At 40.7% G+C, this 13,446-nt stretch overlaps 2 protein-coding genes across 2 annotated transcripts in view; both read left to right on the plus strand.

Moving 5' to 3' along the window:
• The window catches only part of ZMPSTE24 (zinc metallopeptidase STE24), a 31,182-nt gene extending 19,349 nt beyond the window's left edge, over positions 1-11,833 (plus strand). The window contains exons 6-10 of the mRNA XM_009286657.1: positions 2,556-2,697; positions 5,113-5,273; positions 6,755-6,859; positions 9,361-9,504; positions 10,025-11,833. Of these exons, the coding sequence (XP_009284932.1) occupies positions 2,556-2,697; positions 5,113-5,273; positions 6,755-6,859; positions 9,361-9,504; positions 10,025-10,249 (777 nt within the window). The 3' untranslated portion in view covers positions 10,250-11,833. The remainder of the gene's footprint in view (positions 1-2,555; positions 2,698-5,112; positions 5,274-6,754; positions 6,860-9,360; positions 9,505-10,024) is intronic.
• A 667-nt stretch (positions 11,834-12,500) lies between these two features.
• Positions 12,501-13,446, plus strand: part of KDM1A (lysine demethylase 1A) — a 47,029-nt gene continuing 46,083 nt past the window's right edge. Inside the window, exons 1-2 of the mRNA XM_009286639.2 lie at positions 12,501-12,508; positions 13,293-13,395. Coding sequence (XP_009284914.2) covers positions 12,501-12,508; positions 13,293-13,395 — 111 coding nt within the window. The remainder of the gene's footprint in view (positions 12,509-13,292; positions 13,396-13,446) is intronic.

A 13,446-nucleotide genomic window follows, 5' to 3' on the forward strand; every position in this document is an offset into this window, starting at 1 on the left:
GTACAGGGGCACGATCACTTCCCCAGTAGCATAGTAGTAGAAGTGCCCCACTTAGGTGGTATGTCTAGCTTACATTTACTACTTTGAGTTCTTTCAGGCTTTTTTTTGTTTGTTGGCTTAATTATACAGTGTTTTCTTTTGTTGTGCTGGCTCCTGCTTTCTGTAGTCTGGGTGTCCTTATGCTCTGACACCTTCCCCTTTTTTGTCTCTGAATGTATTCTGAAAAGTCATAGTGTTAGGTCTCAAAAATGTTAGTTCACGTGTATTAAAATGACTGTTACAGAAAGATTTGTGCAGACTCTGATCAGTACTTCTTAAAGAATTGTTCCCTTTCTTTCAAGCTTTGATCAGCAGTATACTCTTAAATGATAATTCAGCATTTGAGCTACTACTCTGTCAACCTGAGTGAAACAGTCCATACTTACAGATTTTTCTAGTGTAGCCTTATTATTTGCAAAATTGGGGAGATATTAGTTCCTCATGTAATATCCAGTTCGTATTTTAAGTCTTTAGTCTTAAAGGCTTTAAAGACGTGCTTCTTCACAGAAGGGTTAAGCTGAAATTTTAAAAGAACTGGTAGTTTCAGGATTGAAAGAAGATACAGGATTTTCTGAAATGGCCTGCCCTCATTTGTACACCGAAAGTGAAAAATTTTTTCCTCAGCTTCCTTTATACCAGTCATTGACTGCTTTTATTCTTGCCATCTTTTCTTTAAAATATATATTGTAAAAAATATTGTATGATCTCATATGAGAAACTTTCAGAATGTCCATTTTATAGTCTTTACCAAGCAAGTTTAGTAGAAAGAAGAGATGTAGGTGAGTAGTACCTCACACTAAATTTCAAGGTGAGAACCAGAACATACTCGGCTGATACCACATTTCTTTCTCTGTCACTTTCCTATCACAAACTAGTATTTTATTTTTGCTTTGCCTGCCCCTTCCAATTGAGCTATCCATGTACATTTTTTTTTCCTGAGATTTTACAGATACTTTAGAAACTGATAAAACAAGGGTTAGCCTATCTTTTACACAACAAAAGCTAGAGAATAAAACGTGTCGTGTCAGAGCTACAGACTTCTGGACTGAAGTGTAGCATGACTGAGTGGCTCCCTTTTTTTTTTCCCCCTTCCTTCCCCCCTCTCTCTTCTTCTTTTTTTTCTCCTGAGGATTAAGTGCATGCCCAAACAATTGGTGCTTTTCAGGTGTCTTGCAAGTCACTGCAGTTTTACAGGGTGTTGATCATGGTTTGAAGCCTTAATGTGTGGGTTTGAACAGTCTTTGACATGCAAAATAACCTTTGGTTTAGGGAAAAATTCCAGTTTGTAATCACATTCCATAAATCTGTAATCATAGTTAGAGTTGCATCCTTCTACCAGTCTGTTATGCCTGCTGATATAAAGGGATTACACAAAGATCAGAGATAAAAACGTAAAATTATTCCACACATACTATATGGTCTGAGACCCTTGTCTGGACTGAAACAGACAGCTGATTTCTGCTCTATAAAATACCCTCCTACACTTGCTGCAAAATATCTGCAGAGGTTTAAACCCTTGTCTTAACCTCGCTATGACTTTGGAAAAGTCAGTTTCCCTAGTTTTCGATTTCATTGGACTTTCAAAGCTGCAGGTACTTTCAAAAGTAAAGGTACTTGTTTTCAGTGGAAAAAAACTGTCAAGATAACTTCGAAGTTAATGTTGATGTCCATTTGCCTCTCATGTCCTGTTCCTTTTTCGCTAACCATAATTTAAACTTTTCTCCAGTCCTTTTCTTTAAAATAAATAAATAAAAATCAGTTCATGAAGGTCCAGAGTGTGAGGGAAGGGAGTTCAGCTTTTCTTCCCATCACAGTGTTATTCCAGCCCTGGCTTTCTCATCTGGGCTGCATCTGCTGCCAGTTTCAAGAGATGCAGGTGCATTGTAGTGATTTTTGGGACGTGGCTGTTAATCGTTGTGGACCAGAGGCATCAGGCAGTTACTTAGCCCTGCATACAAGTGGGAGAAGGGGAAGAAAATAGGGGACGTGAAATTTCTTGCCTGTTTTAGACTGTGGCTTTGCAAGTTAGCAGGAATTTGAAGAAGCAGGACTGTCTCCTGGTTCAGTTGGCTCTGCTGGGTTCAGTTGGCTCTGCTGCTCATTATGAAACACTTCAGAGCTTTCCAGGACCGGTGAAGTGGGTGAAAGTGACAGCCTGTCACTGATAAGACCGCTGCTCCCAGCTGTCACAGTGGCTTTGCCTTCTGTGGTTTGATGAACCCTCAGAGCAAAAACACTGTTTACACTAATTCTGCTGAGGACTGTAGATTGTAGATTAACCTGCCCCCACCCTCATCTTGCTGTTGAATTGCTGACTGTCAACAGACTGAGTAGTTGTCTTCCTAGATGGGATGACCCATAGAGAGCCTTGCTATAGATCACACTTCATACAAGACTCTGCTTTATCAAGTGTTTTTTCTGAAATTGTGCCCTCTTGTTGTACTTACCCATGCTCCACCTTTAGTACTAAACACACATTTGCATGTCTTGGTTTTAATATCTGTACGTGTTTGCAGGTGCTTGTTACAATCTATGCAGACTATATTGCACCTTTGTTTGATAAATTCATTCCGCTTCCTGAGGGAGAGCTCAAGCAACAAATTGAAACAATGGCAAAGAGCATTGACTTCCCATTGACTAAGGTGTATGTTGTTGAAGGTGAGATCTTTTTATTTAAAAAGACTTTGTAATTTTGAATTTGTGGATTTTTAGCTTTGATTGTGGATGCTGTAGTAGGGCAGTTGCTTATATTCCTCAGCTATTGTAATGCTTGTCAATGTCTGTACCATTTTCCTTTTTTTGCCTTGAGGTCAGAAAAGCGAAGCTGAATGTACAGCCTTAACTCAGCATCTCGTTGGAAGCATTGTCTTGGCTCTATGGAATGGAAATACATAGCACAGTCAGAAATGGAAGCAGCAATCAAGATTCCAATTTTAGAACTTTAGACCAGAGGGAAAAGGTTTTTTTTAATCTTTTCTAGTCCCAGTTTAGCATTAATTGTCTCAAAGTCCTTGGTGAAACAGTTGAAAAAGTTAGGAAAGTTAAAAACACCTATTCCTTCTTAGAGTGTTCACCTGGATGGTTTCTTATGGTATGGCTGGATGGACTCATACTTTCTACTTAAGACCGTAATTTTTTTCACTTTCTAGTAACGAATTTCTTGTCCTCTTTTCTTAGGTCATGGAATATAACATGGAGCATGCCAGCTGCCATGTCACTTCCTCTCCACTTCCATGTTCATGGAGCACTTTACTGTTTGACATTTCCACTGTTACTCGTTTTGCTCCCTTCTGAACTTGATTTCAGGGACTTTCCCAAATTTTGGTTTTGTTTTGTGCCCCACCTGTGAGAATCAGAGGTGTTTTTATTGCCTTGGTGAAAGCAGTATGAGATGGCATAAAGAGCTGAAATGGTAGAATTTTGCTGTAAGAGAGGGTGATGAAGGCTTTATTTAGCCTGGAAGCTGTGGCTTTCAAAACTTTGGGCTAGCCAAATCCAGCCAGTGCTCTGCCTCAGTGCAGCCAGAAACTACTACTATTGATATACTTGGGGCCCAAGAAACTCCTCTCTTTCCTAGCGAAGTTGAAACTTTTCAAGCTTGAGAGTCAGTACAGAGGCTTGCCAAATAGGTAAGTTTTTTCTCATATGCATTGCTGGCTGTATCCTAGCTTTTAACTATGGTGAAAGTCCTATGAGCCAATTGTTGGTACTCTGTCACCTGTGTAGGGTACTACTGCATTGGCTTCTTCAGCTTGTCTGCATTTAGCGGCAGTGATCTGCGGTGGAGGGAGGCTGCCAAACCCCCATTTTCTTTCCTGGCATCCTTAAGACTGTTGAGCCAGCACCATTCCCTTCTGACATGGGGGACTGGATGTGTGAACATCCTTTTGCCAGTGTTTTTCTGCACTGTCTTGGCCCTTACCACTCCAGAAATGACTTCTTTGCAACCAAGTCCTTTAATTTCAGGGTTCATTCTGTAACAGGCAGATTACAAAGGTTCCTTCTCTACCAACACTTAGTGGAGGATGAAGTTTTTTATGATATGCAGATGAAAGGGAACATTGCTACCCTGTGGCTGTTCTTCACTGAGAAAGGACTGAACGCTGAGGCTTCATACTTTGACCAGCCTCTTCCTCTGTTGATCTGTGTTGGTTTGGTGCTGAAGGTTACCATGACCATACCATGGGTTGGCTTGCAGTGGAACAATGGATATTTTGTGCCCTAAGGAGCTGATGCAGCTCATACATTTGTAGTGAGAGTTGAAGGCGTTTGCCTTCAACTTGAAGTATCTTATCTTTTGCTGCAAAAACCAGAGCAATCCACTTCTTCTCTCATAGAGACCTCTTTCAGTCCTGGTGTTGCAACAGCTCCTGTCCATAGGCAAAAACAGGCGAAGTTTAGTTTAACATCTACTTTGATCTAGGCAGCTTTTTAATCAACTGAAACAGTCCGTGTTCCATGGAAGGAGATGAGTTTCTTGGCCCCAAGTATATGGATAGTAGAAGCAGTCCACAATTCACCTGACGTAGATAAAAGCAGCTGTAAAAAATTGCCTATTTCAAGCAAAGTAATTTTGAGGGACTGCCTGATATCTGTAGTTCATCTCTTCATCTTCTTCTTACCTGTTTCTAACATCTTCATCCTTAGCTGTTTCGAATCATCTTTGCTGGCACACTGAAAGAATTCTAAACGTATTTGTCACAGGTCTTTTGCCAGGAGGGCAGCACATGTTCTGTGCAGAATGCTCTTTCCACTCTGAACCTGAAATTGCAATAGAAATTGGTTTCCTTCTGGATATTAGATCTTCACATGACTGCTTTTATGTTTTTAGTGATTTTAGTGATTACATGTTATAGATTAAAAAAATTATTTCTCTATTGGAGTCAGTAAATGAGACCATCATTACTTAGATCATGTGCTTCAGCCTGCAAACTCATTTGCTTGAGTTTGTCTACCATTCATTTGGGGACTTTGAGAATTCCTTTGGAAGAATCTGTTCTGTGTAATATTGCATAGTCTTCAGTGCATGAGATTATTCCGATCATGGTCTTTAATGTAAATTTTCCTCATCAGGTTCTAAGCGTTCTTCTCATAGCAATGCTTATTTCTACGGATTCTTCAAGAATAAGCGGATAGTACTCTTTGACACCCTCCTGGAAGATTATTCTGCATTGAACAAAGAGCCAGCAGAAGGAGAAGATGGTGAGAATGAAGAGACAAAGTCTAAAACCAAAGTGAGTTCATCTTTGGTTTTCATCGTGTTATTTACATTAACTTTTTAGTGAGATATTCCCTTGTGTTTTCTGAATGTATTTTAAAGGTCCTGAATGAGATGCTAAAATCCAAAACCTAATGATTTCAACACCAAAGTATCCCTGAGCTGCTAATTGGAATTTCTAAGGCTGTGTGAGTGGTGCAGATAGCAGCAAAGAGACCACAGAAATCCACAGGGGCTTTAGCAAAACATTGGTTTCCTGCATGTAAAAAATAGGCCTTCCTTGTAATTGAGTAAGGCACCTGTTCAGGGCTTTAGCTCGTGTTCCTTCTCTTGGGACTGCCACACCAAAGCTTCCCTTTGAAGGAAATGCTTTTGACTATCAGTGTGTCATTCGTGTGCCTTTTACTACGCGCAAGAATTTTGGTGCAAGAGGCACGCACATACGCACACACATACAGATCCCACATGTGCATCCTTCCCGGCCCTGGTCAAGAACAGGATGATGGCCTTCCATTGTCCTTTCCATTGACGTGCAGCTGCACATCAAGAGTCTGCTGTAACAGCTTTTTTGGCTTCAGGAGAGTGTAGGAATGGTTAAAACTGATGGAATACTTTCTGAAGAGCCTGAAGGAGTAATTCTGAGAAGGCCTCATGCAGCCTAGTGTTAGGCCAATGTATAGACTGTTGTTCAGTCCTGCTTCTGTTTCTTGTAACTGTGTTGGTGGTGGAATTCTCTTCATCCATGGTTTGGTATGGCAGAAGCGGGTGATGAGAGGAGGGGATTTTGAGCTCACCTGCATTGCAAAATTCAGAGAGCCTTCTCTAGTCATAACAAGAATAATTTGTTCCATTTCAACGGGTTCTTCAGCTATGTTCTCAGTACACAAGCCCACATGCTTGCTTCTGACTTGCTAACGTACCTTTGAAGGTACAGATGTCCGTCTTTCCTAATGATAGCTTTCAGGCATGTCATAGCATTTGTGGCAGAGGACAGGGAAGTTGTCATTCGTTTTTAAAGGAACAGTAGTGCCTTGGGAGGGAAGCTACATGTTGAGTGTTGAAGGAAGTAGGGAGAGGACTTTGCTCTCAATTCTCTGTTGAAAGTCTGTGGCTCTGAATGTCTGCTTCCATTCTAATGCCTTTTCTTGAGTAAAGAAACAGGATGAGATCAAGGGATGGTAGGAGAGTTTGGAAGGCAAATCTTCCAGCGTTCTTCCATGTTTGCATAGGCATGTCTGCATACATAGAAATAAGAGAACACCACCTCATGGTAGAAATCTTGTTGAACTTAAGTTCTTTTTTTTTGTAAGTATCTTCTTGAAAAAGGCTCAGTAAGAAATCAGTAAGAAATAAGTGTGTATCTGCTGGTAGAAGGGAATGGTCTCATCTTACTGATCACACTTAAGCGACCTAGGAAAAAACAAACTAATAAGTAATAAATTTATTCAGTTGTGTTCAGTCATACCTGATATTACTTCTGCTTTGTTATTCCCTCAGAATAAGAAACAAGGATGTAAAAATGAAGAAGTTCTGGCTGTACTTGGTCATGAATTGGGTCACTGGAAACTAGGTCACACTGTCAAAAATATTATCATTAGCCAGGTAAGTTATGATAAACTGGTGGTTTTCCTAGAGCGTTCTGTAATTATTGCTGTTTCCAAATGCCTGCTTCCAGATTTGTAAGTGTCCATTCACACAATATACTTACGCTCTGCAACAGGAAGTTGGCTTGGTTTTTTTTTCTTTTTCTTTGCTGTATCTACAGTGAACATGCACTAGCCTTTCTGCCCCCTCCTTGCTCCACCTGGTTGGTAGAAAGCATCTAAGAAAGCATGTCTGCTGCCATTTTAATTCATCTCAGCAGCCTTCTGAAGTTGGGATGCATTTTTCTTGCTCTGTAATGCCTCTTCCTTGTCTGTTTGAATCTCAGGGCCTTCTCTGAAGGTCTGTTTCATCCCTGTGCTAGGGATAGGATTGGATGTATCCTGCCTCCCAGCCTGCATTTTTTTTAGGTGTTTGTCATTATCTCTGAGAAAGCTATGTGTCTGAGATCTGTCTTCTATCAGTCTTGTTCCTTGGAGGGCTGAGTTTCTATCAGTCTTGTTCCTTGGAGGGCTGAGAAGGGATGTGATTGAGGATTATGAAATCTGACATAGGAGGGCATTCTTACTTATTTATATTGTATTTTCATACCTTGTGCATTGATTATTGGTAAATAACTTTATTGTGCCATTCTTGGTGCATGCCCAAATGAGGGTGAACATTGAAGCAATCTAGAGATTGCCCAGCTTGCCCTTTTTTAAAAAAGGAACCTGATGGTCTGTTTACTCATGCATATGCCTCTGGGCATTGCACAATACAAGGGAATTCCTCCCCCAAACCACCTACTTCAAATTCTTTTACTTGCAAGGCACAGCTATATGCCTTCTGTTAAATTACTATCAACAGTCTACTATATGCTTTGGTGTAGACCTATCTTGTTCTAGGTATCACTCACTCTTCTTTTCTCCAAGTTCCCAGCCTTTTTTTTTGTTTGTTTCTCTTAGCTGCCCTCCTATGCACCTTCTGTAACTCCATCATGTCTGTCTTGAGATGTGTGCACCATTCCAGGAATGCTGTTCTGTTCTTTTTCTAAGGCTATTCACAAGCTTTTCAGGCTGTTAAACATCACTATCAAGCTCCTATTTAAGAAAATATCTATCTTTCTGTTTCCACACTGGCTTTTTATCCATGCAACTGAACGCTTCAGTGAGGTCCTTCTCGCTTTCTGCTTTAAGGCAATTACCTTCCAACTTCTGACATCAGTGTTGATCCCTACTAACTAACAACTATTATGATGCTTTTGCCGCTCTGGTAACTCCTGTAACTTTTGTCTTTGGATCCACTTTCTAGATACTATTATTTTGCTGTAATAGGTAGATTTTATCTTCGCTTCCAGAAATTTTCACAAATTCTTCTCCAATGTCTTCTACTTTTTCTGTTGATTTGTTTTCTGTCCCAGCCATCCCTCTCTTTTCTGTCCTGTGTGTTTCAATAACAAACAATATTCTGGCACCTTCCACATTACTCTAAAAAGACCAAAAAGCCACTTGAATGGATTGAAAAGGTACTAATCACCTTCTCTAGAAAACTCGGTAAGGCATGGTCCTGTCTCTTGCCTCTGAAAAGCCAGGCAAGCACAGTGCTTGTACACAGTGATGCATGGCCTAGATGGAAGCATAGATTGTTTCCAGGAATAGACATATTGTCACCAAAAATCGGGAATGAAACTCCTTAACACTGGGTGTATTAAAGAGCAGGCATTACTTTATTCGGCGCCAGGTGCATGGGAGATCTCTCCGCCTAGCCTGCACACCGTACGTTGCATCAACCATCCCTTATATGGATCTTCGATATACATATGCATCCCATTTCTTGGAACAATCATACATATTCATTACATTTCCCAGAACTAAGTATAATATCTGCATAGTCTTTCACGCATGCGTTTTGAGTCCTTTAGGAGCTTCTACAGGGGTCTCGGGTGGTTTCTAGTGGTCTCTGGCGGTCCCTGCAGGAGGTGAACTTTTCCTTACGTGGTCACAAATTGGGTCATCACCGCCCTTTGTTACAGTTCTGGTTGTCCTTGTCTGGTTTCTGCTAGTTCTTATCCATCTCACGATGTGCTCGTTAGCTTAGGCCTTGTGTGCTTGACGTATGCTTGATTAATCCAGCTGTTTATCTCACAACTATTCACAACAATATGACACAGCACAGACACATTTTGTTTGGTTTTAAACTTTTTGGAACCTATGCTTAATTCCAAGGAGATGGATTCTACCCTGTACTCCCTCCTCACTTATCTTGCTGTCTTGCCTTTTCATCTTCCTTTGCTACTTAGACTTTTTTTTTTTTAGCTCACTGACAGAAAATAATAAGTGTTTCTTTACCTGCTTTCTGTAAATGTGTGCAGTGAAGGCCAGCTGTTTGTTCCTCTTTGTATATTAGTTCTAAAGTAATTATTTTTTTCCAGTGGCATTTCTATGCAAATCTGTAATATAGGCCATGTTTTAGATGTAGATGAAAAACTCGTCTTAATCAAGAATGTTGTTTCCTTTCTCTAGATGAATTCCTTCCTCTGCTTCTTCTTGTTTGCTGTGTTAATTGGTCGAAAAGAACTCTTTGCTGCATTTGGTTTCTATGACACCCAGCCTACCCTGATAGGCTTGATGATTATTTTCCAGTTTATTTTTTCACCTTACAATGAGGTAAATTGTTTTCAAGGCATAGATGCTGAAGTATCATCCTATTTAAATAATGATATTATTTTGACTGGGGGGGAAAGCTTGAAGTTTCTAGGGGTAATTAAAACAATCTGGTAGCTTGTTTTAATAAGTAGGCTTAGTGCTCCATGTTGGGTAAGACTCCCAGTTTCAGGTGTGGCCTCGATAAACCTTAGGGAGATCATTCTACAGCCACAGTGATGTGTGGGATGTGGGAAGGAAGATACAGTAGTATTAACTGATACTGTAAGGAACTTGCAGATAGCTGAATTTTAAAATAATTTTTATCTATCTGGTAGCTTGTTTTAATAAGTAGGCTTAGTGCTCCATGTTGGGTAAGACTCCCAGTTTCAGGTGTGGCCTCGATAAACCTTAGGGAGATCATTCTACAGCCACAGTGATGTGTGGGATGTGGGAAGGAAGATACAGTAGTATTAACTGATACTGTAAGGAACTTGCAGATAGCTGAATTTTAAAATAATTTTTAATATATTTCTCTCCACAGGTTCTCTCATTTTGTTTGACTGTATTAAGCCGACGATTTGAGTTTCAAGCAGATGCATTTGCCAAGGAACTTGGGAAGGCTAAAGACCTGTATTCTGCTTTGATCAAGCTAAACAAAGATAATTTAGGATTCCCTGTTTCTGACTGGATCTTTTCAATGTGGCATTACTCCCATCCACCCCTTTTAGAAAGACTTCAGGCCTTGAAAGATGCAAAGCAAGAGTGACAGGAATCATTGTTGGTTCAGAGACAGTGCTTCCATCTCAGAAGCAAAGTTCACAGCTGCTTTTTAATTTCTTTTTAAAAATGGATAATGCCAATTAAGTGCAATGTTAACAGCACCACAGATCTGAGAATCCTGAAACAGGTATTAAATTATAAATGACTTTTTTTAACAAAAACAAAACTGTGGAACTTAAAGTAGAAAAAGCACTGGGTGAAGACCTTCCCCAAACACACACTGGCTTTTATCTCCATATCATAGTATAGACTTCTAAAGGGAGAAAAACAAAAGTATAGACTTCAAAGCACCTATTTCTTCAGTTTGTGTATGCCTTGAACATTGCTTTTGATCCTTTTCCCATTCTCAGCATTCTGTGAACCTTCCCAAATCTCAACCCTCTTCACAATGAAGAGGATTTGAGTGACTTGATTTCTTGTATAATAATACTTGTACTCGCCAGTCACTGTTTTGTGTTTTAAAAAGCTGAATGCAAGTACAGGCCTTTCTCCTGGATTCATGTCTGTCGTAATTGAAAATGATACTTAATAAAACCTCCTGTCTCTGAAGTGTAGGAAGAAGGATGAATTACAGTTGAGGAAATGTACCATGGCTTCCTTAAAAATGAGCACTAGTTGGTATTTAGTAGCATTGTAGTGGGATTAGGCTCCTCCTCCACCGTGCTGCTGGGGGTGTGGAAGGATGTTATGGAGAATCAGAACAGGACCCACATGTTAGAGAAAGTTGCTAATTCTCTGTTGTTCTCCCTTTTGCCTGTGAGTGGAATGGTTAACAGCTTTTCCGCACCTCAGTTCCTCCATTTCTGTTGTCCTTTGCCTAATTTTTTTGTGTATATGGAAGTGTCCAGTTGCTCAGACAGTGTATCAGAGCTGAACTTTCATTCTGAGGGGGTTTGTCCTCCACTCCGTGGAGGGTTTTCCATTAATATGAATCTAGCTGAAATAGCAGTGTTGGAATACTTAGAAAATATTCCTCATTGTTTTTCTGATATAAATAGCCCAAGACACAGTTTGTTCATATAGGTTAGTGAAGGACAAAGTGAAAATTGCGAAAATGGCTTCTGCAGTGATTATCTCAGATTTTTCTGATGAAAGGTGGAATTAAATTTACTTTTGTTGACATAAAGATAAAAGTTAAATATAAGTTTGTATGTGCCATACAAATGTTTTGGACCAGACTGAATGCACATACTTCATATAAAAATCAGATTTTATATCTGTGGTAAATTAAAAAGTTCTGCTCAGCTATGTACAAAGAGAAAAGTCGTCAAAGCAAATTCTCATTGCTTCAGATGTCAGAGTGTTCTCTGACTTTACTGTTAGCTTAAATTTGCTTTTCTGATCATAGGGAAAAATGCCTTATAAGATGATGGGCATGATGATGTCTCAGGTGCAACAAGATACAAGATGTTGCTGGAAGCCCTTTGTATGCCTTATTCTAATTGTGTTTATACCCTAGCAAATATGAAGCTGAACTATAGATATGGACTTAGGAGACAGTTTTACAAACATGGGGAGCCTATATTTGTCATGTTAACTGCATTTAATAAATGGCCCTTAAAATTAAAAGGATTAACTTGAATCTGTCAATTCAGAAGAGTAAATAAATGTGTCAAGTTTTGAGTTTGAGATGTTGGTTGGTGTAAACCTATGGAAAACATGTTAAATGTGCTCTGAGGAAACCATTTGTCTCACCCATTAGGTAAAATTTACACTCAAAAACGAATTTTTGAAATTTAGCCAGAAATTTGGCTAAACACAAACAAAAGGAGAGTAAAGTGGGATAATGAAGGAAATGCCAGTTCTTATGGAAGCATCAAATACTTGAAATACTCAGGCTTACAGGCGAAGATAGTGTTGTTACAGCAATTGCCTGTTGCTTCCTTTTCTTCCCTGTCACTGGAGTTGATCTCTGCAGTTCTCCCAGCTGGATTTTGTCATCTAACTCCTCTGAACAAGGGTTCAGAGCTGGTTCCAGTCCGCTCCAGTCGCTTCTCAGCACTGGCATTGTTGGTGTCTGCTGTTGACCTTCTGCCTGTCCATATACTACTGTGCAGACATCTGGAATGCATCAGCTACGCATCGCAGACCTTCTACAGCCTCTGGTTGCTTCCTGTGTTCCTGAGAGTGGTCAAAATCACACCTAAATCTTTCTATGCAGCTGCTGCCTTCCCAGGTATCTAAATCCTCCTACAGTGTCTACACAGCCACATGACAAGCCAATACAAACCCGCTTGATGACAAGGTATGTCTACTAGGATCAGCCACACATCCCTTCTGATTAATGACCAGTTTTGAGGAGAGAGGCAAGAAAATTAGGTAAATTAGGTTAAATTAGGTAAATTCTGTTACCTTTAGCTAATAATGTTCAACTATTCAAGGCAAGGGAACCCAGAGCAGAACATCTCTGGCAGTACGCTCCACACAGGCATCTGTGGGGCTGGTGAGCACTGATCAGCAGTGTCCTGCCCAAAGGCCGATAGCTTCAGCTTCCCATTCCCTGCCTCACTAGCTTTTTCTGGTGGTGTAAGTAGAAGACTGAGAGAGGACATGGCGAGGAGAAGTCCAGCCTAGACCTTGGAAGGAGACAGGAGGAGGACTAAAATTGGAATGCTTTATGTAAATAGGCACAAATGTCTCCCTTTCAGCAGCCTTGGCATGTTTCAAGGGACTCCATGAGTCGTGCTGTGGACATACTTATGTCCACACGGGACCGCTGTGGCCACAGGGCTTCTCACTTTTCTTCGTCACCAACAGGTCCTGCCGCTTTGTATCTGGATTAGATGTGTAGGCAGGGAAACCGTGGAAGAGATGCGTGCACAGGTAAATTTGTCTGATGGCATGAAAGTGAACTGACGTGCATTGTTTCAGCTTGCTGAAGTGATCTAATGGAGGCACTTGGGAGGCTTGCAGGAGACAGACCTGATAATGAGCTCTGTGAGGCCAGGCGAGTAATCGGGGGCTCCCCTGCAACATGCCCCAGTTAAAAGTAATAATTTGTGAACTCAAGGCAGCCATTATGTCTGTAGGAACAGCGAGGGCTACAGCACGGAGGCACTGCCGGCAGCGAGACAGACGTGGTTCCCGTGGCCTCCATCTCCGGGCGTCCCGCTGCGATCCCCGGAGATGCAGGTTTGAGGTGGTCTCACAGCCGGTGTTCCGCTTCCGCTGCTTTGCCGGCTG

The sequence above is a fragment of the Aptenodytes forsteri genome, unplaced genomic scaffold (genome assembly GCF_000699145.1).
Source record: "Aptenodytes forsteri isolate BGI_AS27 unplaced genomic scaffold, ASM69914v1 Scaffold40, whole genome shotgun sequence".
In the NCBI taxonomy this organism is placed as follows: domain Eukaryota; kingdom Metazoa; phylum Chordata; class Aves; order Sphenisciformes; family Spheniscidae; genus Aptenodytes; species Aptenodytes forsteri.